General features: G+C 58.0%; 1 protein-coding gene across 1 annotated transcript in view; it reads left to right on the top strand.

The window, feature by feature from the left end:
• Positions 1-24,045, top strand: part of VAX2 (ventral anterior homeobox 2) — a 34,596-nt gene that overhangs the window by 7,433 nt on the left and 3,118 nt on the right. Inside the window, exon 2 of the mRNA XM_044428442.1 lies at positions 13,885-14,072. Within this exon, the coding sequence (XP_044284377.1) occupies positions 13,885-14,072 (188 nt within the window). The remainder of the gene's footprint in view (positions 1-13,884; positions 14,073-24,045) is intronic.

The following is a 24,045-nucleotide window of genomic DNA, read 5'->3' as shown; positions in this document are numbered from 1 at the left end:
GCTTTTTTGGCCAGGAGCTGCGGGGCATTGGCAAGCCCGGGCAACTGCGCCAGCCAGAGAAGGCGCCACGCGGCCGCCAGCTGTTTAGCAAAAAAGGCATCAGCGAGACTGGCGCATTCTGTACCTTTTCGGTTTCGCTAATTTAGTTCCCTTTTATACTGGCATCGTGGATATTCTGGGAGAACGAACACACCTAGTGCAAATACAGTGATATTTGAATGAAAATGTATTTCCCTCTCCATTTGAATTAAATTAAATGATTATTGGAATAAATTAGAAGCGAGCTAGGTAGGTATTGATTCCTGCCAATTGAAAAAGGCAATGCGCGTTTATTTCTACTATTCAGGCAGCTACAGCATATCAGGTAGGCAGAGAAATATTTGCGTACACGCACACAATTTGTGTACACACACAGCATTTACAGGCATACGATGCACGAGAAAATGCAGCCGAGAGAAAGCGCTGTGCGAAGAAGCGGCCACGGCCAGCTATAGGGACGCCCTTTCCGCGTCTCCTCCGAAGTAAGGCGGAGTGGAGTCAATGGGCTTCCTCGCGAGTCGGTGGTACAGGGCTTCGTTGAAAGAGCAAACTGGGCGAGGCGGCAATCGCGGCTCTGATTGGCCGGCGCGGCCACCTGGCCCCGGGGCCTGCGGAAGCGCTGCGCGTCTGAACGGGAGTCAGCTGCGGAGCTCAGGACCCCGGCGGGGTCGGGATCGCTGGAACAAGCGGCGTCCATGTCGATTCTTCGAGACGAATTCCTCCGTTGCAGCCCAAGGCCGGCCGCGCTTCTCCGGCCAGAGGCCCGAACGGCTCCCGCAGAGCAGCTTCCGAGAGAGGCGCGGTTCGAAGCGGCGTCCCACCTGCGGGTGCGAGGTGACGGAAGGGGAAGATATTGAGGCCAACAGAGGATAGATACTTCCTGGCTGGAGGGGATCAAGAGGGCCTGTGCGTTGTCCCGCGAAGACGGCCCACGTATCCCTTTTATGCGCCAGGCCGGAAGAGATCCAAGAGGCGCAAGGCACGCTCGCCATGGCCCTCCTCTGCCAATAGGCCTCAGCGGCCCCCAAGTTTAATTTATTTACCTGTGTTTCCATTTGTATGCCGCTGCAACAGCCCTTACCTGGTTCTAGCCAGTTTCTCGGTTCAGGAAGCATCCCACGGAGCATAGGAAAAGCTCCCCGTGGCCAGGTGGCCGTGGAGGCCCTGCCCCAAGGCCAGTTCTGTGCTCGCCAGTTCAGGATGGGGCGAGATGGAGACGGGCCGTGCATGGGCAACCGGCAAGGGGAAGATCCGTGCGGGTGACGGGAAGCGGGGAGCAGCGGGAGGCAGCGCCGTCCCTGCCTGGCCAGCGAGGGCAAGCTGACACTCTCTGGCCGGGGCCTGCAAGTGGAGCCGGACCGCGTAGCGCCCGCTCGCTTCAGAGGGACCTGCCCTGGGGCGGAGGAAGATCTCTTCCAGCCCTTTCGGCCCGTCCACCCCACGGGGCGCGCTCGGCTTTCCGCCGCACCTGCACTGAACGGTGACTGGCCGAGCTCCTGGACACGGTGCACCTGAAGGGTCGTGCTAAAAGTTCCTCCAGGTCACACGACGCAAAGCGCCCCCCTCTCTCATAACTGTGTGTCGCCGACGCGCTGCCCCGCGCCCATTTACGCAGGTCTTCGCGCACTGGAGGACTCCAAAAACGGGGGGGGGGGAACGAACAAGATTCCCTCTTCCAGAAAAGCCAGGATTTCGCGCAATCAAATTCGTTATTTTGGGTGGGTGGCTCATCTCTGGGGTCTTTAGAAAATAGGGGCCGCAGCACTCTAGCCGAGTATTCGGGCCATCTCGCGAAAATGCGCCTCGGCGACTGTCCGAGGAGAAAGGCGTCCGTCGCCAGCGGCCTGGTTCGAAGAGCTGCGCCGAGCTCTCCGCGTCCGCCCTGCAGAGCCTCGCGCTCCGGCACGGCTGGCCTCTTGACAGCAGCCCGAGGGAGGCGGCGGCCTGGCAGGCGCTCGCTGCGCTCCTCCGGATCCTTTGCAAAGGCAGCCTTCAAAAGGAACTGTCTACTCAAAACAGAACGGGCGAAGAGGGGAGGGAAAGGAAGAGAAACGAGGCGCACGCGTCTCCTTTCCTTTTTCGAAGAGCCCCTTGCCTCGCTGACAAGATGCGGGCCTTTCGCTGCGGCGAAGCGAGAGCGGTGGATTCACACGTGCATGTTGTTCTGCGTGGCCAGCATGCTTAGGCACACGCGATCTCGGGCATGCCGCATTGCACGAGAAGGGGTGTCCCAGTGTCCCCGGACCTGGGTCCCTTTGCCGTGCTCGAAATTGTAGCCCCGCGGATCCGGAGGGCGCCCGGCTGAGAAAGGCGCGTGTGTGCTAGAAATCCGAGCTCTCTTCGGAAGAAGGAAACGCCGCGGGTTCCGTGGGATTTCCGTGGGATTGACGGGTTCCCTCAGTGCTTCTGGCCGAGCCCTGCCGAGGTGCGAGAGAGACGCAGAACTCCCGTTCGCCCCTCGCCACGAAGCTGGGAAAGTCGGCCGCTGAGCGGGGACTCGCGCGTGGCTCAGCGGGTATCTCTTCCGGGCTGGGCCGCGGGCTGCTGTGCCGCCCGGTCCGGGGCCCAGTCGAGCGAGACCCTCTCCGCCCTGAGAGACTTCGCCAGGCAAGGACGTTGCCGATGAGGTCGAGGTGCTCGGAAAGATGCGGGAGGCGAGCAGCGGAGCGCCTGGGGCAACCGCGCCACCGCCGGTCCTGCCGGTAGGGCAGGCCGGACCGCTCTGAAATCGGCGGAAGTCAGCGCACGGCGTGACTCCAGTTCCTTCCTTCAGAAGATGCGGGGGGGGGGGGAGAGAATGGGTGTGGCGGGCCCTTCTCTCCCCCTCCGCCTGCCAGCCTGCTGTGTGGCCTCCACCGCAGGGCTGTCGAACGGATGCCTGAGGCAACGGCACTTCTTGGCCCGCGCGCAGCTCAGCCGCAAAAGGCTCTTGGAAGAAGGCCGCGCGGAACGGAGCGCCCCCCCCCCCCCCCTCGTTCGTCCCCGGCCCCGCTTGTGCAGTCTCCCTCTCCGACCGGCCCTTCCTCGGCAGACCGGGCCCCCGCGGCTGCCGGCTCCTCGGTGTCGTCGCAACCTGCCTCGGCAGGTGAGGTCGCTTCCCGGGGCGAAGCAGAGCGGGCTAGGACGCCTTCCGCCGGGCCTCGCCCTGTCGCGACGGCCGCGGCCGGCAGACCGCACGGCGGCCTAGAAGCTTCCTCAATAAAGCTTCCTCCGCGCGTGGGAGCGCCTTGCTGCGTCCCCGCGGGGCTTCTTCCCTCCGCGAGACGCTCGAGGCCCCTGGCAAAGGCCTCCGCCTCGCCGTTTGGTCCGCACAGCAGCCCTGCGAGGGAGGCGAGGCTGAGGGCGCCCGACTGGCCCAAGCCACCCGGGGGCTTGCTGGCGGAGTGGGGACAAAACCCGGCTCCCCCAGCCCCTCCTGCGCTCTGACCGATACGGGCCCTGGAAATACTTGACGGTTTTCTGCAGAGCCCACGTCTAAAGTCAATTGTTTTAGGAGCATTTGTTTAAACGGGCTGTTTATTGCCCGGTTACCTTGTTATCCCAAGACCTCTGAGGGGGTTACGTATGTAATGCATAAGTAATACATATGATGCAATGATTTTAGATATAAATATAGAAATAGCCATGTCTGGTCCTCCTCCCCTGCATTCCTTACAAACGGCAAATGTCTCGAAAAGTCTTTGGGCCCAGCAGGAAGTTCTCCTCTCCTGCAAGATGCGCAGGGGCGTCTCCCAGTCCTTTCCAAGGCACGTGTGAAGGAGCAACTCCTGCAGGTCATGCCCGGCACCTTTCCCTACCGTTCCCCGGTCAGTGGGCAGCCCCTCGCCCACGGATCCTTCCAGGAGGACGTGGGGAGGGGCGGTGAGAATACCTGGAGGAGAAGGGCCCGATCCCGATCACTGGACTCTGGGAGAGAAACAGCGCGCTCTTCCCTGGAGTAAAGCGTGCTTTCTCAGGTGGTGTTTTGTTTTATTCTACTCGTTTTGAGACGCTAGTGGGGGACGGGGTAGAAAAGCTTTTAATACATAAATAATAAATAAAATAAAGAGCAAGATTTGAAACCCACAGGATTTCCTTCTAGACTGCATCCTAAAGGCTGGGGAAAGGAAGCTGACTCTAGAGTAGTCCCTCCGTGTGAACTGGACCGCTCTGAGGAGAGGCGACAAGTTTTCCTGGACACGGGGTTGTTTTTCCGGAAATAGTCTTTTTCTCTCTTCCTTCCAAACGAAAGACGTGAGACAAACAATAATATTCAGCCCCACTACTTGGCTTTAGCTTTTTCTCTGTCCCCTGCATCTAGGCTGGCCTTCCCTAATGTTACAGTTCCCATCTTCCCCCAGGCAGCTGTCCTTGGGGAGCCCACCCAGAGATTCCTGCCCTCCGGTCGTCCATGAGACCGGACCGTTGCCCTTGACTTGCCCCCTTTTTGGGGGCTCCTTGACCCCAAGGCTGTTGCTTTGGTAGCGTTTTTTCAAAAATATTAAGTATCCCTGATTTATGTAGTGTCTTATTATTAAATAATAGCTGCTATGAAAAAGAAGCTTAAAACAAAAGGTCAGGTTCTGAAAACAGATAATTTTTCATGAGATACCAAGAATGGGGAGAAAAATAAGCTTCTAATAATTAAATCGTGTCTCTCTTGTTACGATCTTTAGCCTCTGTGGAATTATGGAAAATCCACAGTGTGTTTTCAGTGAGACATAGGCAGATAATGCCATGACAGGCAAGGTCCAAAGGAAAGCAGGAGATGGGAAGGGGCTTCTCTGTGTCTGCTTAGAAGGGTGGAGATGATCAAGGCCGCACTGAAGGCAGACGTATCAATCCATTTCTCAGTTCTCCAGCCTTAAATTTGTTTCCCCTGGAAATTTCAGGATTTCTCAAGTCTTCACTTTGTTTTGTTCTAAACTTGGAGATTTTGTCCACAGTTTCGTTCTTCAAATCCATTAATTTGGATATGTATATTTTGATCGGACAATTGCATTGCAAGAGTCAGGGAGGCGTGGATTCCTGCGATCCAGTTTGCATACCAGCGCGGGCCTGCGATGTGATGCTGGCCACCCTCCCATTCAGCCGTGAACTAAACTGTTCCCCCCACCCCGTCGCGGACTGGCTGATTTGGGCAGTGCGCAGGCACCCCTGTGGATCTGCGTGAAGACTGTGGAGCTACTGTCCCTGGGGAGGGCCTGCGAGGGGGGAGAGAAAGTGTGGGGAGAGAGATGCTGATGGAGGAGGAGGTGAACACTTTCTGGTTGAAGTATCTGGGGATATTAATAGAGAGCCCCTGAACGAAGGAAAGTAGGACTTTCTAAAAATGGCAAGGAAAAGCCTTGGGGACCGGCTTAAGCCAAATAGCATGCCGATCACATATTTGGTTGAGTTATGTCCATATACTCTTATGCAGAGCTAAATGAGAAAGTAAACTATGCAGTAACGCATTTGATGTGGATTGGTAAATCAGCCAAATCCATCAATCAAATTGACTTGGAGAGGCAGTGTGGTGTAGTGGTTAACAGCACGGGACTGGGGCTCAGGCGATCCGGGTTCGAGTTCCCGCTCGGCCATGGAGCCAACTGGGTGGCTTTGGGCCAGTCACAGACTCTCGGCCCAGCCTACCTCACAGGGTTGTTGTTGTGGGGATAAGATGGAGGAGGAGAATGATGTAAGCTGCCTTGAGCCCTTGGTAGGAAAAAGGCAGGATATAAACCCAAAAATAAATATACATAAATAAATAAAAATGCTATTTCTACACACACACACACCCCAATCCACACCCTCTACTTCATATATTGTTCCTAAATCCAGTTCTTGCCTCTACAAAGAAGCAAAAGGGAGCTTATGCACAATTTTAAAAAATAAACCACATAAAATCCTTATAGGACATTTAAGATAAAACCATCCTGCTGAGAAGAACATCAGCCCTAAACCAGTGCAAGCTGTATGCCCTGGTTTTGCTGAGTGCACATGCGTAAAAAGGAGCTTTCACTTAAAACGGATTGTGCATGTTTGACCTTTGCTTCAAATATGGATACGAACATAAATGCCAAATGTCGACTAGTGTTGTCAGCAAACTCGCTCACTTTCTTGCTCGCTCCTAATTCCAGGTCATTTATAAAAAAGCCGACCAGCCCTGGTCACACTGCGGGGCCACGGCTCACAACTCTCCACTGGGATAGATAAACATTCATTACCACTCTTTGCTTCCAGTCCCGTAAGAAGGTCTTTCCTGTCGTATTGCGACTGCCCAGGTTGCTCGGGAGTCTTTGATGAGCTTCTTTGCCAAGAGCCTTTCTGAAGTGCAAGGAGAAAATGCCTACCGGATCATTCCTCTGCATGTGTTAACTGACACTCTCAAAAATTCTTTGAAAATTAGTGAGGTTTGGCTTACCTTGCAAAAGTCGTGCTTATTCCTTTCCTTTTGCCCTCCTATTTGATGAATCTGCAGCAATGCTTTCAGCCATCTAACTTGGAAGTGATGCTAATTGAACTAGCTTGTACTTTCCTAGAACTCCCCTGAATCTCTTTTAAAAGTGGTGTTACATTGGTCGTTCTCCAGACCTCTGGTACAGAGGCTGCTCTGAGGGACACATTGCCTATTTTTGTCAGAAGGTCTGCCATTTCATAGCTCAACTCTTCAGTGGATTCTAACTGGGCCCAGTGATGTATTAACTTCCAGCTTGTCAAAACGGTTTATGAACGTCCCCTTTCGCCCCCATGATTTGCCTCAGTTCGTCGGAGCTCCTTCCTGAAATGACCAGCTCAGGCGCAGATCTCTGTGCTGCGAAGCCAGGCGCAAGGGACTCCTTCCCCTCCTCCGCATCCTCCCATTCCCCCTTTGCGCGCCTTCGACTCCTCCTCGTCCGCTGGCCCAGCGGCCCCCCAGCTCTCTTCCCGCTTCTGGTAAGCGAAAGGACCCTCGATCGCTTGCCGGGTGCGCTCCTCAGAGCGGCCTTCTGCGTCTCCCGGGGCATCGCCGTCTTGAGGCAAGAGGAGTGGCGGGCGATCTCCACTCCACGTTTCTGCGGAGCGGCTTCGGAGAGGCAGGGGAGGGGGCCCGGCTGGAGGAGCCCTGGCGGCCTCTGCGGCCTCCTCCTCTGCCCCCAGGACGCCCCTTTGTCCCCTCTCCAAGCTGGATCCCCTGACCTTGCGGGGCGGGGGGCAGCCTCGGCGGTTTTTTCTGGGCAGGCTGGGGGCGGGGGCGGGCAGGGGATGGAGCGCGGATTCCCAGCCCTGGGGCTGGAGCTCTGTCTCCACCTTGGGCCGAGAACGGGGCGTCACCTCTGTGGGCACCGCCGGTTTGCTTCGCGGCCTCTGCTGGCGTCCCAGGGGCAGCGAGAGAGATCCGGCGCTCAGGCCCGCAGGAGCAAAAGGCGCTCGCCCGCGCATGCCTGTCTGCACATGCGCTAACTCTCGCTCTCTCTGGGTCTGGGGGTGCCCGTAGGGAACCGCTCCTGCCAGGGCAGAAGGAGCTGCGCGCGGGTCCTGCCGCTGGGCGCGCAGGAAGCCCCGCGCCCCCCGTCTGGGGAAGCATCCGAACATCCCGGGCAGACCCTGCGGCCCGGTCCACGCATGCTGGGCGCCGGGGCTTTTTCCATGCCTGAGCACGCTAAGGCCCCCACCCTTAAAACTTCACAGGGGATCCCCGACTTCCCTCAGCAGGAGCGTTTCGGGCAGGTCCTCTCTGCAAACTCGCCACCCCCGCCGCAGATCCTTCACACGGAGAGTCACAGGACGGGCCTTCCGGCGACCGCACCGCGCACAACCGCACAGCGGCTCTGCAGCACCGTCTGCGGAGCTCCGGACGGCGCGGTCCCTCGGCCGGTTCACCGACGCGGGAAGCCCCAGCACCGCTCCTTTGAGTGGGACCCGTGAGGAGTCTTCGGGCGCCCCAGCCAGGCCCGGAAACTCTTCCCGGGAAAATCAGGCTTCTCTCCTCTCCACTGGCTCACACACAGCGCACGGAGGGCTTTCCGTTCGGAAAGGAAGCCGTGTGTCGCCCCACTGCCCGCGGTACATCCTGACAAGGCCGCCCCCCAACTATTCCGAGTTTTGAAGCCGCCAATGTCGAGCGAACTCTTGCCGCGTTTTTGTTGCCAGCTGCTTGTTATTACATTTACCTGCCACTCTCTTTCGCTATTGTTACATTAGTGTTGGTTTTATCGGTTTTCGGTCCCGTTAGCTGCCTCGGGTGTTGTCTGGAAAGGCAGGGGACAAGCGTCTGAAACAAACAAGCACGCACGCCTTCCGTGCTCAGAGATGGTCCTTCGGAAAAGTCGCTTTGTGTCAAGGATTTGGCATGAATGGTGGGGTGGCAGGTGATAATTTGATGTGCTCGCTTTTGTCTCGCCCTTGATATATAATTATCCGAGAGAGAAAGAGGGCAATATTTAACTCCGCTTAAACAAAAACAGAAATGATCGGCCTTCTGCTGTGTGTAAGATCGAGAACCTTTTCACGTGGACTCACTCGCGTGTTTCCAACAAACAAAGAGGGCGAAAAAACAAAACAAAACAAAACGAAAAGGGCGTTGCAGCCGGAAAACTGCAGCACAGTTGAGAAGTCCATTTCTTGGATGGGGAACGGCTTGCGGTGGCACGACCGTCTTGTGGAGGATTTATAAAACGGTGCCATATCGGCCATTGGCTTCGCTATCCAGAGTGCATTCCTAGGCGTAACCTGATGCCCGGAACTCTTCCCGCAGCTAATTCATCGCAACTCTCCGCTGTGAGGGTGCGCACAGCCCCTGGCCAGGCATTTGGGCTTCAGTTATTGGTATTTATTTATTTATCTGGGGCCGTCCCTCTTCCCCTGCTTTTTGGACCAGGTAGCCTAATGAAGTGCTCTGGAGAACACGGGAGTTCGCACATTCTTGTGGAATTCTGGTTGGTTGCAAAAAATGCTTTGCTCTGCTTTCTTTTGTTTTCTGCCTTGCCCAAAACAGCTAGCTTGGGGTTTGTTTCGCTTGCTTTTTAAAAATTATTTTTCTTTCGCATGGTGCAGTGATAGTTCTATAATTATTCTGGAATTTTGTGGATTAAAAAAGCTTATTAAATATTGGTTTGGCACATCACGTTGTTTGCTCCTCCACCACCCCTCATAGCTCAATTAATCAGACCGTTGCAAATGTTTCTGAATCTTCAGCTGCCCCATGGGGCTGTCCCTCCCCTCCTCAGGTGGGTGGAAAGGTGAGAACTAAAATGGAAAATATACTGACTCCCATCCAGTTTCCCAACTCAGGTCAAGGTGCTTTTCGACCTTTAAGATGGATTTTTATGTCCGCTTAGTCCATCAAGCATGAAAGGACTGAGAAGGCATGCTCAAGGTGGTGCCATGAAGTTCTTCGCTTCGGGTCTGTGCACCTTGGAATGGCGCTTTCGAGCTGGGCCTTCAGATGTGACAGAAGGGGAACTGCTGGTGCTGTGAGTGGGAAAGGCTCCTGAGTGCCCAGATTCCCCGGAGATGGGGCTCAACTCGCAACCGTGTGTGAGTTGCTCTGCATTTCCCTCCTTGCATCAAGGCGTCTTGTGCAGAAGAGTGACTCCTGCCCCAAGGAAGGCAATCCCCGCAGTTTCAGATGCTCAGAGGGGGGGTCGGGTTGCTGTGCTACTGAGCGACAGCCACTCCCCATCCCATAAGGCTCCGTGTCAATTCAGTCCTCCAGAGAAAGCAGGGCCTTCTCAGCTATGGCCCCAAGGCCTTGGAACGGCACCCAGGAGAGAGCGCACCACACCCTTCCTGGGTGAGATGCCGCACAGAAATGAAAAGCTCGTGTTGGATAAAAAGCTTCCCCGTGGGGTCTGCTTGCTGGCCATCCAGCCGTATTCAGTGGGCCCCACCAGGGTTGCTTGCAGCTTGCTTGCTGGGAAGCTCATAAGTGGATGCTGGGCTTTATTGTCCTCTAACTGAGCCGACCCCCCCAGCTGAGCTTCAGCACCATGGAGAGCTCTCCAAGAGCCCTCCCTACCGGTCGGCAAATCCAGCCCCATGGAGACTGGAGTCACGGTCTGGGCACTTTCAGCACACTTGCGGCAGCCAGAGCCTCGATCCCAGTTCAGAGACTGCTTTGCCAAAGGCTTTCCCAAGATCTCCCTGGCTTTATAGCGAAGGAAGAGGCTTGTGAGGCGGGGGAGAAGAAGGCAGTGTTCCATTTTCCCTGTTTACCTATGTAGGCGCAATGCGATGGCCGATTGGAGATTTTCTTTATGGCTCTGGATAACAACAAAGGGCATCTAATTTCTTTCCATAATCTGAGGAAAGGCTTTGACAAATACAGTTGTGTATGTCCTTGATTTGAGCATAAAATCAAAATGTGCCACATTTTATTGAAACATTAGATATTTAGGCTCTGCCTTTGGCAATTTCACTCTGCATATTAATTTTTGTGCCGAGGGTATCAGTCCCAGCTCCATGTGACAAGACTTCTAGCTCTGTTGGACATTCCACAGTCTTCCAGTTTTAGCTGTTCCCCGAGTCGTCTACACTTTTCCTCCCTCGGCGTTTCCACTCCTGCCCACTCACAGTGGGGAAAGGGTGGGATGCTGGCTTCCCTACAGCTTGTCCCCTGGGTTTGTGTGCATTGTTGCCCGACCCATCTGGAGGTTGCTGGGTTGGGAGTAGAAATCCTTAAGGGATATCACTGCTTAATACTATGCGGAAGGGGGTGTTTAAAGCCATACCCGAAGGAACTGAAAAATCGAGGTCTCCTGGATATGACTAGGATGGAAGCTCTCTTGTCATGTCCACCCAAAAGGCCACTGGACTTCATGATCCTTACTCTGATCCTGGACTAAGTGAATATAGGATCGCAGTGAAATTCTGCACTTGTGTGAACATTGGGATGGAAAAGGTCTACAGGCTCTCACCATGCCCCACCCAGAAGAAAGTCCTACAACTCCCAGGATTCTCCAGCACTGCTAGGGAATGCTGGGAATTGTAGGCCTTTTTTTCTGGGTGGGGCATGGTGGGGGCTCTAGGATTTCTTTCTTACTGGAGACCACTGGGAGTTGCAGAGTACCCTTCCATCCTAGGCATGGCTAGGATTGCTGCCGCAATGCCCTGCTGTTTACACTAGATTTAAACTCACTGTATTTTCCCGTGTTTGTCTTTGTAACGCAGTGATGGTTACTGGCTAAAGTGGCTTTTGAAAAGGGTAAGACCAATCCCAGGTGAATCTGTCTACCGTTCGGTTTCCCATGATCATAGAATCATAGATTCAGACAAAAGTAGAATTGGAAGGAGCCAGAAGGCCATTGGTCCGATCGATTGCAGGACACCAATGTATGCCATCCCACTCAGATGGCTGTCCAGATGCTTTCTGAATGTCTCTAGTGTGGGAGAACCCCCAGCTTCCCCAGCTAATCGGCTCTGTTCTCATACTGCTCTGACAGTCAGGGAATTCTTCCTGGTGTCTAGTCAACACCTGGTTTCTTTTAACTTATTTCGTGTCCTGAACTCTGGAATGGATGAGGAGAGATCGCGCCCTTCCTCTTTGTGACAGCCTTGCAGGTGCCTGAAGAGCAGTATCAGAGCTCCCCTCCGTCTTCTCCTCTCAAACATGCCCAGCTATTTCAATCTCTCCTCATATGGATTTGTTTCCAGGCACCTGGTCACCTTTGTTGACTTCCAATGAACTTTTTCCCGTCTGTCTGCGTCTTTCTTGAATTCTGGTGCCCAGAACTGGACACAGTGCTTCTGATGAGACTTAACCATGCTGAATAAAAGGGGAACCAGGAGCTCCAGTGAACTGGAAGCTGTACTCCAGCAGCCCAAAATAGCATTTGCCCTTTTGGTGGCTGCACCACATTCTTGATTCTTATTCAGTTTGTGATCTGCAGCAATTCCAAGCTCTTTCTCACTTGTCGAGCTGAGTATTTTCCATCTTGTTATGCTGCATTTGGTTTCTTTTTGCCAGGTGTGGGACCTGACATCTGTCCCTGCTGAATTTCATTCCGCTGCTTTCAGTCCAATGCTCCAGCCTATCGGGATCACCCTGAATCTTCTCTCTGTCTTCCAGAGTATTAGCCATCCCACCCAGTTTTGTGTCGTCTGCAAATTTAAATTTGACAAATCTGATGATCTCCCCTACACTCCCTCACCCAGATCATTAACCAAAATGCCAAAGAGCCCTGGGCCCAGGGCTGAGCCCGACGGCCACCCCACGTGCTGCCTCTCCGCAGTCCGAGAAGGTCGGTCACCTCAGCGTCCAGGTCTACAGCCCATGATGAGATGGGAGCTGCCCTGGCAGAGGCAGGTCCCACTCAGACCCAACGGACGCCTGCTGGGCCAGCCCAGGATCCACCTGGTCCAGTGTTCTGGGGACGCAGTGGTGGCCACAAACCATCCCAAGCAGGGGAGGTGCAAGCGCACCCTCCTGCCCACGTGCCCAGCAACTGGCGCCCACAGCATGCTGCTGCCTCTGGCACAGGTGGGGGGCGGTGGCACCGAGGGCCATCGGGACCAGCAGCCATTGGCAGGCCGGTGGTCCGCGAATGCACCCAGTCCCCCGTCGAAGCCACGCGACCTGGTGCTCCTCTGTGGAAGGGGAGGCCGTCACTCAGCCAGGCAGGTACCCCAGTGCTCCTGCTGCGGGAACTGAGCAGTCGCTGTCCCCGTGAGCCTCGGGGGGATCCCGCCACGGCCCCCTGCAGATAGGGTGGACTAGAACTCCCATCCTCCACAGCCAGCATGGGCTGGGAGGATGGCACCATAGTCCAGCGCATCTGGAGGCCACCGCTTGAGGAAGGGTGGCCGAGCTGGACCTCCCTTGGAGGAGCTTCACACTCTGTGCACGACGCTGTTCTGGGGACCGGCTCTCGCTCGGTGGAGGCGCCTCTGCTGTGCAGGCAGCAGCTCCCCCGGGAAGCCCCGGCAGGCGTTGACAGGCAGGCATGGGGAGGGCCGCTCCCTCAAGGTGGATTTCAGCAACAGGGGCTTGCTTCCTCCTTTGGTGTCCCTGCAGAGCCAGATGGGTTGCCAGCCTGAGCCAGAGTCATGGCTGTCTTGGCAGTGCCCCACTGGGTGGGCCCGTAGCATGAGAGGGGACGCGGAGGTCATCTAGTCCAGCCCCCATGCGGCAGGTGGTGGAACGAAGGGCCAGGGCGCCTGTGCACAGCGGGGTGGATGCTGCTGTCTGTGTGGATGGGGTTTCAGAGGAGAATTCCACGGGGGAGACACAAGGCACCAGGAAACCCGCGCACGGTCACTGTGGGCTGAGTCCTGGGCGGGGGCAGAGAGCGCCACAGTTCCCAGCATGCTGGCTGGGGAGTGATGGGCGTTGTGAGGCCTTTTTCTGCCCATGCATGCGCATAAACGCCGCCCTTCCCCAGCGGCTGCCTTTGGAGCACTCGGCTGCCGGAATGGCAGTGAGCCGTTTCAGCCACCAGGGGTCCCTTGGCCTGGCAGGAGGCGGCCGGCTCCCCCCTCTGTGGGCGGCTTGCTGCACCCCCCCCCCCCCCCCTCCGTGTCTCCCATAGACCAGCTCTGGGTGGGGCTCCCTTCTGAGGCCCGATTCCAGTCTTCGGCCTGCTTGAGCTCACGGAAAAGGTGGTGCAGAGCGATGGGCCCGCGGCGCTTTTGTGGGCGGGGCTTGCAGGGTGAAATGCACCTCTGTGCCTGCCTTCTCACACCTGGGGGCCCCTGGTGTCTGAAAGCACAGTCCCTATCATCCCTGGCCAGTGCCACCACCATCATTGGGAGGTGTGGCCCAGCAGAGCCGTGGGCGCCCGGAAGCCCCCTGGCTTCGGGCTCTTGCCTTGCAGCTGCTGAAGTGGAGGGCAGGGGACATGCGGGGCCTCTTCTCCTGCCCTCCGGGGCCCCGGAATGACTCTTTGTCTTTGTGGCTCCCTCTAGACGCCAAAGGGACCATCCGGGAGATCGTCCTTCCCAAAGGTTTGGACCTGGACCGGCCCAAGAGGACCAGGACTTCGTTCACTGCTGAACAGCTCTACCGGTTGGAGCTGGAGTTTCAGCGCTGCCAGTACGTCGTGGGCAGGGAGCGGACAGAACTAGCCAGGCAGCTCAACCTTTCTGAGACACAGGTAAGGGGCAGGGCACGCGCCCGGGCCTGTGCGTCCCCACCGCGCCACCTCTCCGGGCTCTCACGACATGGTGGACGCTTGTGGTCTCTCCTGTGGGGCCTGGAGGATGCGGGACCCCACAGGGTGGAGGCCAGGCGCAGCGATGCCTCTTTTGGGGCAGGCACTCCTGGCGCGTGGCGGCAGCAGCCCCGGCCCCAGGGAGAGCCCGGCGGCGCCGCTTGCTGTGCTGACACCTATCAGTGGACTGTTTCTGTCGGGGTTCACCTGTCACCACCACCATCCTGTGCTCCCTGTGGGGCTGGGCTCTGGCGGACCACTCCCCATCTCAGCCGTGGGTGCTGCACTGGGAGCAAGAGAGTTCCCCACATGGCTTTCTGGCACCCCTGACCGAGTGCCAGGAAGGCGAGGGGCACTGCGGCCCCACAAGTGTGCCGAAACAGAAGCAGGGCCCCCCAGTAGGGCTGTGGAGTCACGGCTACGCTCAGCCAGGGCCATCCTGCCCAAATCTCTGTTGGCCGTGCACCCTCTGAGCCAACAAGATGTTCTCCTTATCCAGAAACTACTCCAGAGCCACTTCACTCAATGCTGCTGCGTCTGAGCTTTGTCACGAGGGATCCAAGCATTTCAGCGCAATAGCGCACAATCTGGAGCCATCGCGGTGGCCCGTGGGACGTTTTCCACTGCCTTTCGCTAGCCTTTAGGGCTGGGCCTGACTGGTGGCCTGGGCCACCCAGGGGCAAAGGGTAGCAACGTGGACACAAACGGAACTGGACGGAGGACTTTGCCCATGGGGAGGGCATTGTTTTAAAGGAAAGAGAGCCCCTTCTGCCACAGAGGCACCGCGGGAAAGGCAAGGTCCTCCACGGCTCTCGAGCGCCGGCAAGCAGGTCCAGACGCAGGCCCCAGAACCTTTCGCCCCAATCTTGGGCCACGCATCTGGAGGGGTGTGGCATTCACCCCTCCAGATGCGCTGGCCTACAGTGCCCAGAATGCCCCCACCGGCCTCGCTGGCTGGGACTGCTGCGTGTTGAGAACAGCAGCAAAGCATCCTCACTCCCATCATCCTGCTCACACAGCAGCCCCCGGAAGAGGCACCGGCAGGATGTGTGCGTGCAGCCGCCCCTTCCTGCCATGTTCCCCAGCAACTGGTGCGCAGCGGAGCGGTGCGCTGCTCCTACGGACGTCGCCGTGCAAGACATCCGGGGGCCTCAGGCTGCGGGGGGCCGCTTTGTCGTGCACGGTGAGGGTGGCTCTGATAAAAGTTCGTTGCGGTCAAAGTCGTTGCGCGTCCAGTACCTTGCGCAAGAGAGATGCGAACGTCGCTTCGGCGTCCGAGTCGAGCGGCAGCGGCAAATGCCTCGCCCGCCCGTGGCAAAGCTCAGGCAGGAAAGGCGTTTCTGTCTGGGTAGCGACCCGTCTAGTCATGTTTAGAACGCTTCTAAGGGCAGAACTTCGCACGGGGATGGCCCCGGCACCTCTTAGATGACATGTTTACGCCTTCCTTGCGTGGGGAAAAGGGGTCACCCAGTGGAGGCGTGCACGAGGCAGGGTTTCCCCGTGAGGGAGAGGGCAGCAGAAACTGCCGAAGGCTGCGGCAGACCGGGAGTCCGGCTGGGCCAGGGCAGCAGGTGCCGCTTGCAGGTGGGATTCCTCCTCAGCCCCGTGGGTCCGTGCTGGCGGTCCGACGGGGCCCTTCCACACGCCAAGTGGGAGATCCAGCGCCGAGCGATGGTCCCTCGTGGTCTCTTCATTTTTGTGCCGCTGCTGCACAGACACACTGCCGCCTGTAGAGGAAGGGGCTGCACATTTCAGCGGTGTCTGAGTTAAGAAGAGGCCCGTGGGATCAGGCCGCACTCTGCTTCCCAGAGCAGCCAGCCCAGCATCCGTGCATGCTGTGCTCGTATTCGGGGGGGGGGGGGGGGGGGCTGTCCATGGAGGTGTGCAAAATCCGTTCTCTTTGAATTTGTCTCAGGCTGGATGGGGGCACGGTGGTCCTCCAGAGGTTGCTGGACTTCAGCTTATACCAGCCCCAGCAATGTGGCCAGGGGCTAAGGCTGGCCTAAGCTGTAATCTAGCACCATCTGATGGGTCACAGGTGCCCGGCCTCTTTTTTAAGAAAGATTGTTGGGGCTCAGAAGTCAGACTAGGCTGGCTCTCTCACACCCTTCAGAGACACAATGGCCAAGAATATTGTTTCACTAAAGAGATTATCAATTTTAACCAAGTTTTCCATCTTCAGGGGAAAAGAGCTTGGGACTTAACAATTTTCAAAGCCAGTTTGATACAACTTACTTATCCAGAAAGAAATCCAAACTGGCAGAAACCCAGGCAAATACTTTGATCTTTTCCAGTCCAGGCTGTGAGCGCTTTGATCTCTGGGGTCCCGGTGAATCCTGTGCGTGCTGAATTAGGGCAGCCCCCTCCATTTTCTGACAGATGCTTCGGCCTGTGTGGCAGGCAAGCGCTCTTTCCATGTCGGGAATAGCTGTGCACTTTGAATTAGGGTGTGCCCATTTCCTTTTATTTCAGTTTAGATAAAAGTTTTGTGAAAATTCACGAAGTTCTTCATATCTGGGAGGAAAGGAACGTGAGACTTTAAAAATTCAAATATTGAGGAAAGGGAAAGCAACGGCAGGCCCTGTGAAAGAATTAGAGCATCGCCTCCGGTTGGGCAGAATCGTCTTGGATGGAGCAGAAATGTGCAGGAACTTACAGAAGAACTAGCGGCTGCTGCTACTTGCAGGGCCAAGTGGCTGCCAAGGCCCTTTTGGGGCATGTACAAAGTGCTTCCCCTTAACTTGGCCAAAGCACAAACACTCCCAAAGTATCTGAGATCAACCAGAGGGGCTTCCAGGCAGCATCTCACACGTTAAGCAGTGACGAATTCCCCAGCCGCAGCGGGCAGCCGGGTTCCCGGGCGTGGCTGGCCACAGGCTTCATGCACACCCCTGCAAACAGGGAAGGCTTTGGCAACGGAGGCCTGGCTTGCCCGCGGCCGACACTGGCCCTGGCCGCCTCGGCTGCAGCCCAGAGCGCGCTGGGGCGTGATGGCTGGTCCTGCTGGAACACTGACCGCTCCCATTCAATAAGACGGTGGGTGAGAGGTCACTTTGCTGGTGTGAACAGCCTTGTTGCACCTGGGAAGGGCTGCAGTTCAGCGGTTTTCCGAGTCTCTTCCGTTTCACCTTCTTCGTCTGTGTTGCGCAGCTTTCAGCCTGAGGACAGAAGCCACCCTGGAGGAGAGGCTGGCAGGGCTGGCTGCAGCAGAGGCCGCGGCCAGGCGCCCAATGCAGGCCCGCACCGGGCTGCTTGCCCCCTTCCCCGGGCAACCCAATCGCTGCCCTGCAGCGGGCAGTGAGCGGAAGAAGCAGGAGATGCCTCCCGCCGCACCCGTGCTTCCAGACTCTGGGCCTGGCAGGCGGGCAGGCAAGCCAGGAGAAGGAGGGGGCGCACGAGCCGCTGGTGGCCGTGGTGGGGAGAAGGCCGGCATGCCGAGGGAGGGGCCCACTGGCAGCACCTTGTCGAAGTGCCCTGGAGCCAGCACTGGCAGCCGCACTCCCGTGGGGGGCGAGCCAAGGGGGGGGGGGTAGAGCCACGCTGGCAGCCTCTCTTGGCCCAAGGGAGGGCAGACTCTGACCTGCGGGCCCAGGCAGGGAGGCTGTGGCCCCAGGAGAGCTGGGCTGGGGCCCTCGGCCTGAAGCTCCGTGCCTCTTCTAGAATGTCCCAGGCCGAGCCCCAGAAAGAAGCGGGGCTCCCTGCCGGTGATGGGCAGAGCCGGAGAGCTGTTGCCCCGCTGCTCAGAGCGGACCGCGCTGGGCAAGCTGCCCGGCCTGGCCGGAGGCCACTCTCTGCCCCCGTTCCCAGCACTGGATCCCGGCGGCTTCCGGGCTTTTGCAGAAAGCCCGTGCAGGGAATGCCGAGTGCCGGAGGCAGCAGTGGGGGGTGCTGTGCATAGCGCTGGACCCGTCCCCAAACTAGGTTCCCCGCCACGGAGCATCATGGGCCGCTCCCTCCAGAAAGGCCTGGAGCAAGAGCTGCCAAGGGCCAGGAGCTGTCCCACTGGCACAGGAGACACCAGACTCCCCAGTTTTGGCCACTGAACCCAGCCCCTCCTGCTCCCAGCTCAGCCCTGTTTGGCACACAAGGCCCATGGTGGTGCTCGGCGGAATTCTCTCCCACTTTCCCAGCGAGGAAATGGTGAAGTGTTTTGGGCTCCCAGAAGGCACCTTTTGAATTTCCCACCCTGTCCTTCTGTGATCTACAAGCTTTTCCCCGGACAGGCACCGTCCGGTACAGGAGCACGCCACAGCCCAAGGAAATGACCATCTGGTTTATGATCCCTTGGGCTTAGTTTTGGTGCTTTGCCTTCACTTATAGCTAGTGGCCGATTTTGCGAGCTGCTGTGATTCTGCGAATTGGCTGAGAAAACCGTTTTGTAACGTTCCGGTGTTCCCACTAGCAGGAAATTGGTGGTAGCTTTCTTGCTTGGGTGCCAACTCTTCCAGCTTTGCTGCTGTTGCTTTTATTCTTGCTGATGTTGTTGCTGTAATGCTGACAAACCGTCTCTGACTTATGGCAACCCTAGGCATGACGCCCCTCCAAAATGCCCTGCCATGGCAGCCCTGCTCAGCTCTTCCAAATTCAGGTCTGCGGCTTTGCTGATGGACGCCATCCATCTCCAGTCTGATCTTCCTGTTCTTCCTCTGCTTTTGAATTTCCCGAGCACGCCTGACTGCTCCAGGGAGTTTTGGCTTCTCAGGCGGTGCCCAAAGCGCAACAGCCTCCGTTTTGCTGTTTTTGCTTTCCGGGCAAGGCCTGGCTTGATCTGATCTGGAGCCCTCTTGTTTGTCTATCTGTCGGTCCTCCAGCACCAGGTTTCAGATGCATGAGTCTCCTTCCGCTCAGCTTTCTTCACTCTCCATCTTTCACACCCATCCACAGTGACTGGGAATATGCTCGTGCGGATGATCGTGGCCTTGCTTTCCAGTGAAGCGCCCCCACACTTGATGATCTTTTCTGGTTCCTTCATTGCTGCCTTCCCCACCTCCACTCCGCTCCTATGGGCTGGAGTATTTGAGTGAGGTCGAAAAGAGGCCTGCAGGGCATTCTCGGCTGATGGGTTCAGATTTGCACCAGCTCTGGGCTTCCCAGGAGTTCCTTTTTCCAGCATCAGGGAGAGGAACCATTTTTTCTCGGAGCCAACTTAGCCCAAGCAGGTCTTCGGCAGAGTGCATGGGCCTTCGGTGCCCACGCCGAAACGTTGTCCTACCACAGCGAGTACGTCCTCGGTGCGAGTGCCCAAGCTGCAGCTACGCTCAGAGGGAGCAGCGAAGCCGGAAAGGGGTGCAGGCGGTGATTTTCTCAGCTCTGCTGATCAGAAGCCCCGGGCGCTTTGACCCCGTGAGCCCTGGTGTCATCTCCCCACTGGGCCGATGTAGCGGCGCCCCTTCCCCACGGCTGCATCCCTCCGTGGGAGCCTGTGTGCTTAGAAGACCACGCGGCTTCATCTCTACCGGTTCCCTGTTGCCAGATGAAAATGTGGGCTTTATGGGAACACTTCCAGCTAGTCTCTTTGTGGTTTCGCCTGTGCGTAACGCTTCTGTGGCCACGCTCGTTTCACCCAGTTTTAGATCTTAAGCAGTGTGTGTGTGTGTTCTTTCTTCGGTTGTTATGTTGTGGTTCTACACCACCGCAGGTATCATTTTAGGGCGGTTGGAAATCAATCACTCGGCTGGTGGAAGTCAGCTCCGCACTTTAGGCATCCCTTGGCTGTTGTTGCTATGTGGAACTTCCAGGCACAGATGCAGTCTATCTTAGGACAGCAGAGGCTGGGGACAAATGACAGGAGGACAGTCACCCTCAGGTCTTCATCATGGGCTTCCAAGAAGCATCAGGTCCGCCACTGCTAGAATCCTTCAAGTAGTCTTCCCTGACCTGGTTGCTCCACCCCGGATGGTTTGGGGTAGACTGCAATTCCCAGCCACCCTACAATGACTGCTGGAGAAGAGAGTTGTAGCTGCACAGGCCAGGGAAGTCTGTCTTAAAAACTGATCCAGCAATGCTTGTCTTTTGGTCCTGTTCTGGTTGACAGTCTGCCACGAGCTAGAAACCAAGTAGGCAGAGCTAGAAGCCAAGCATTGGCTGAGGAGCCGACACCTGCCACAGTCTGACATTTGCCAGAACATTAAATATTCCTCTTCGCTTTGAGTCACGATCCAAATATGCTGCTCGTCCCTATTACTGTGATCGCATGAGAGTGTTTCTGTCATAATACAAAATTATCTACTACAAAATTTCATTTCCCCCTGCTTCTTGAATGTCATACAGTGCCACACTTCACAACCCGCCTCTTCTCTTTCTCTTTCAGCCCCCCCCCCCCCCCGCTTGCTTGCTGGCTGCAGGACTCCCAGTTCAAGCATCCCTTTCAAATGGCTGTCCAGTCGCATCTTGAGCCTGTCATCCTGTGCGCGGCAGCATGGGAGGAAGCGCCACTAACCAGTTTGGCCTGCTTTCTAGTAAATATATAGGCTTGCTTTGTTCTGTGCAAGTCTTCTTGGCTTGCACATCTCCTCCTCCCCCCTATCAATGGCATTTCGAATGCACCCCAAAGCAAACATTTGCCGGGCAGGTCACAGACATCCGAGACAGAAAGCAGAAAGCGCATCTCCAGGGCCGCCTCAGTGCTCCAGTTCTGTGCACTGTGCACGCAGCTTTGCACTCCTCAGCTACATCCTTCCCCAGAGACATAATTCCTCACCCAGCGGGGTGCTCCAGAAAGGTGCCAGGAATCAAGCGAGCTCTGCAGCCCAGCTGTTGGGCACAGAAGCCCTTCCCCTGGGCCTCGGAGGAGTGCTGGCATGGGTGTGGGCGGCTGTCCTTGAACCAGCCCCCCGGCCCACGCCCCCCAGGATCCAGGGCTCGAGCAAACACTTCCTTTGAGCACCTCAGCTCGCACAAGCAGCCTTTCAAAAGCCGATCCAGAGGATGCACGAGGCCGGCAATTACGCAGAGGCCGTTTGGGGTGGCAGCCCCCGTCTTTGTTCCCGCAGCGCGAGGCGGTGGGGAGAAAGGCCGCGCCTGTCCCTCTGTGGGTCGTCTGTGCCGCAAGGGTCATTTCTGAGCCTCCCCGGCTCAGCCTCTTCCCCCTGTGATGGCCGGCATGGTTTTATTCCTCCATCCAGGCCCAGTTAATTGAGGGGAGACGGCGCTTTCTGCTGATGAGAAATAATGGCACACTCAGCCTTTCTTGTCCTCGTCCCGGATGCCTAATTAAGTCCTCTTTCTGACAAAGCCCTTCTTGAACAAAAAGCGCCCAAACCGCTGCTTTTGTTAGGATGCTGCAAACACCACGCTGGAGCAGGTTGACGTGGAAATCATAGCTGCAGGTGGCCCTCCCCCCTCCTGCCAGGCCCCCCAGGTGATGCGTCTGCTTTCTTTGGGGGCCAAGTGGAGATGGGGAGGGGGGCCGCACGAGGCCGCAAACCTGTCGCAAGGAAGCCCCTACAAGGACAGGGCTTAGCCTCCGTGCGGGCTAGAGCTCTCAGCCAGTGCGAGGGCTGGACTGTTGGGCTCAGCTGGCCCTGGCGCATGCCAGGGGAGCCCCACCTGCCACGCAGAGTTGCCGGCCAGAGCCAGGCCAGCCTCAGAATGGACCCCCCCTGTGGTTTGGCGGGCAGGTGAAGGGACGGGGCTTCTTTCCATGCCACCTCATGCAAGGACGACACGGCTCGCCGTGGATGGACGGGGTTGTCCCAAGCCAGGGCCATTGCAGATCTGGCCTGGGAGGGGCCTCTGGCCAGCCGCGGCCTCAGGAAAGGGACCGGCGTCTCAGAGATGGCTGGCTTCCAGGCCACCCTCAAAGAGCTACCAGAGGGGGAACTAGCCATTATGGGGCAGAGAGGCCACCTCATGGGGTCGGATTCCTCCCAGCCCCACCTGGCCACAACAGGGGCAGCCGTGCAGAAGCTGGGCTGGCCTTTCTGGACTCGCAGGGCCACGGACAAGCGCTCCAAGCGAGGAGGCAGCAGCTCCGGACAGAGAGGCAGAGGCGCCAGACCCATTCAAGCCAGGGGCGGGGCATTTCATCATCTTTCCAAGCGCACTCCAGATGTGATGGTCCACAACTACTATCATCCACAGCCATTGTGGCCATGGGGGAGGTCCATAACTCAGCAGCAGAGCCCCTGATGTGCACATGAAGCTCCCAGGTTCAGCCAGGCACCCCGAGGAGAGGGTCCTCCCGATGCCCTGGAGATCTGTGGCTGGCTGCCTGTGCTGACGACATGGGCTGGACGGACCAGCACGGAGACTTGGGCCGTGGCAGCGCCTGAGGCGCTTGTGGCTGTTTCGCAGGTCATCCAGATCTGGACCCACCCAAACCGGGAGGCAGGTGATGAAAACATCGATCTGGCAGACGGCTGATAAAAAGGGGGGGGGCCAGGGAGGTCCGCGGCGGCAAGCTGCCTTCTGCCTATTGAGCCACACAATCTGATGCCCATTTGGACACCAGAAAGCCCTCCGAGTCCCTGCGCTCCTCAGTCCTGCCGGCTGGGGGATGCTGGGAGTGGCGGAGCTTTTTCCAGCGTCGACTCGAGCAGGATTCTGCCCTGGGTCATCTGCAATAGACGTGTGAAGCCGGCCGCACCCGCAGATTCGGGAGCTGAAGACTCAACATGCTCCGCCAGCAGCGCAGACCCGCCCGCAGGAGTTCGCCTGCGCTGGAGATGGCCGTCTCCGCGCCCTGTTCTCGGCGTGCCCGCCTCATCCGCCTGCAGTTGTGCGGGTTGCAAACGGATGCCGCTCCTTCAGCATCGGGGCGCGGGCAGCACGTGCGCTCCGCGAGACCAGAAGCAAGGTTTCAATGCCTCACCTGCCGACGCAGGCGTGCACGCGTCCTCTTGTGGTCGTTATGAGGGAGGAAGTCTCCCCACAACCCCGCGGAGCCTTTTTTCTTTCGGCAATACCGGGGTTCCTCAACCACCCGCCACCCTCAGGAGCCAAGCATGTACGGGCACGGTGCCAGCCTTCTCCCCGCGCCTTTGAGGCACATCAGCCCCCGAACTGGGCGGCTCACGTGCGTCGGAAGCCGCACAGAAGACGCAGACACGGATTAGGCCCGGAGGGCGTTTGCGGCCACCTGGATCAAATACGGTGGGGAGGAAAGGCGAAAGGAACCGGCGTGACCCGCCGCCCCTCCTCCCCGCCGCTGGCGGGCCCCGGTGCCTTCGCAGCCTCGGTGGAGCCGGCTGGGGCTTCCTCCATGCCGGCCGTGAAGGAGCGAGCCGGGCCCGGCGACAGCCAGCGCCAAGCTCGGGAGACAACGATGGCCGCCCCCGCGGCAGACAATGTAGGGAGGACGCAGCACTGCGCCCCGGCTGAAGCGCGAGCGGGTGGTGCCGATCGCGGAATCGGGGCGCGGTCGCGTATTCGGCATCCGGGTCCGAAGGAGAAGACGGCGGTGCCCGCTGCTGGGACGTGCGCGGGGAAAAGCGCCCCCGGGAAGGCCGCTCCGGCGGCCCTCGGAGCCGCCCGCCTCTCGCGCGCTCCCTGCCCGACAGCCCGGGCGGCTTCGCGCGGGGCTGCCTCGCCTCCTGCCGCCACGGCCGCGCGCAGCGTGGGAGAAGCGGCAGGCGCGCGTCTGCGGGTTCTCCTGTCGCTGCGCCCCCTTGCCTCGGAGATCCTGGGGCTCTCCCAGGGCGAGTTGCTCCAGGCAGACGCCCCGCGCGGCCCTCGTGGGTTCCCCGGGGCGGCCCGCGCCGTCGGAGCGGCGGGCCGGGCTGTGGAGCGCGCACCCGGAGCCTGCCCCTCTGGCACCGGCCGCCCCTCCGCGCCAGCCTTTCTGGAGCCCCCGACCATCCTCCGTAGGCCTCGTCTGGCCCGTGCAGATGGGCGCCATCGAAGTCCTGTGTGTAGCGCTACAGATCCCACATCAGTGGCGGTTTCCCACCCCCGCGTCACTGGGAGCATGGCGGCC

The sequence above is a fragment of the Varanus komodoensis genome, unplaced genomic scaffold, assembly GCF_004798865.1.
Source record: "Varanus komodoensis strain SLA01 unplaced genomic scaffold, ASM479886v1 scaffold2, whole genome shotgun sequence".
NCBI lineage: Eukaryota > Metazoa > Chordata > Lepidosauria > Squamata > Varanidae > Varanus > Varanus komodoensis.
This window is presented reverse-complemented; position numbering and strand designations above follow the sequence as displayed.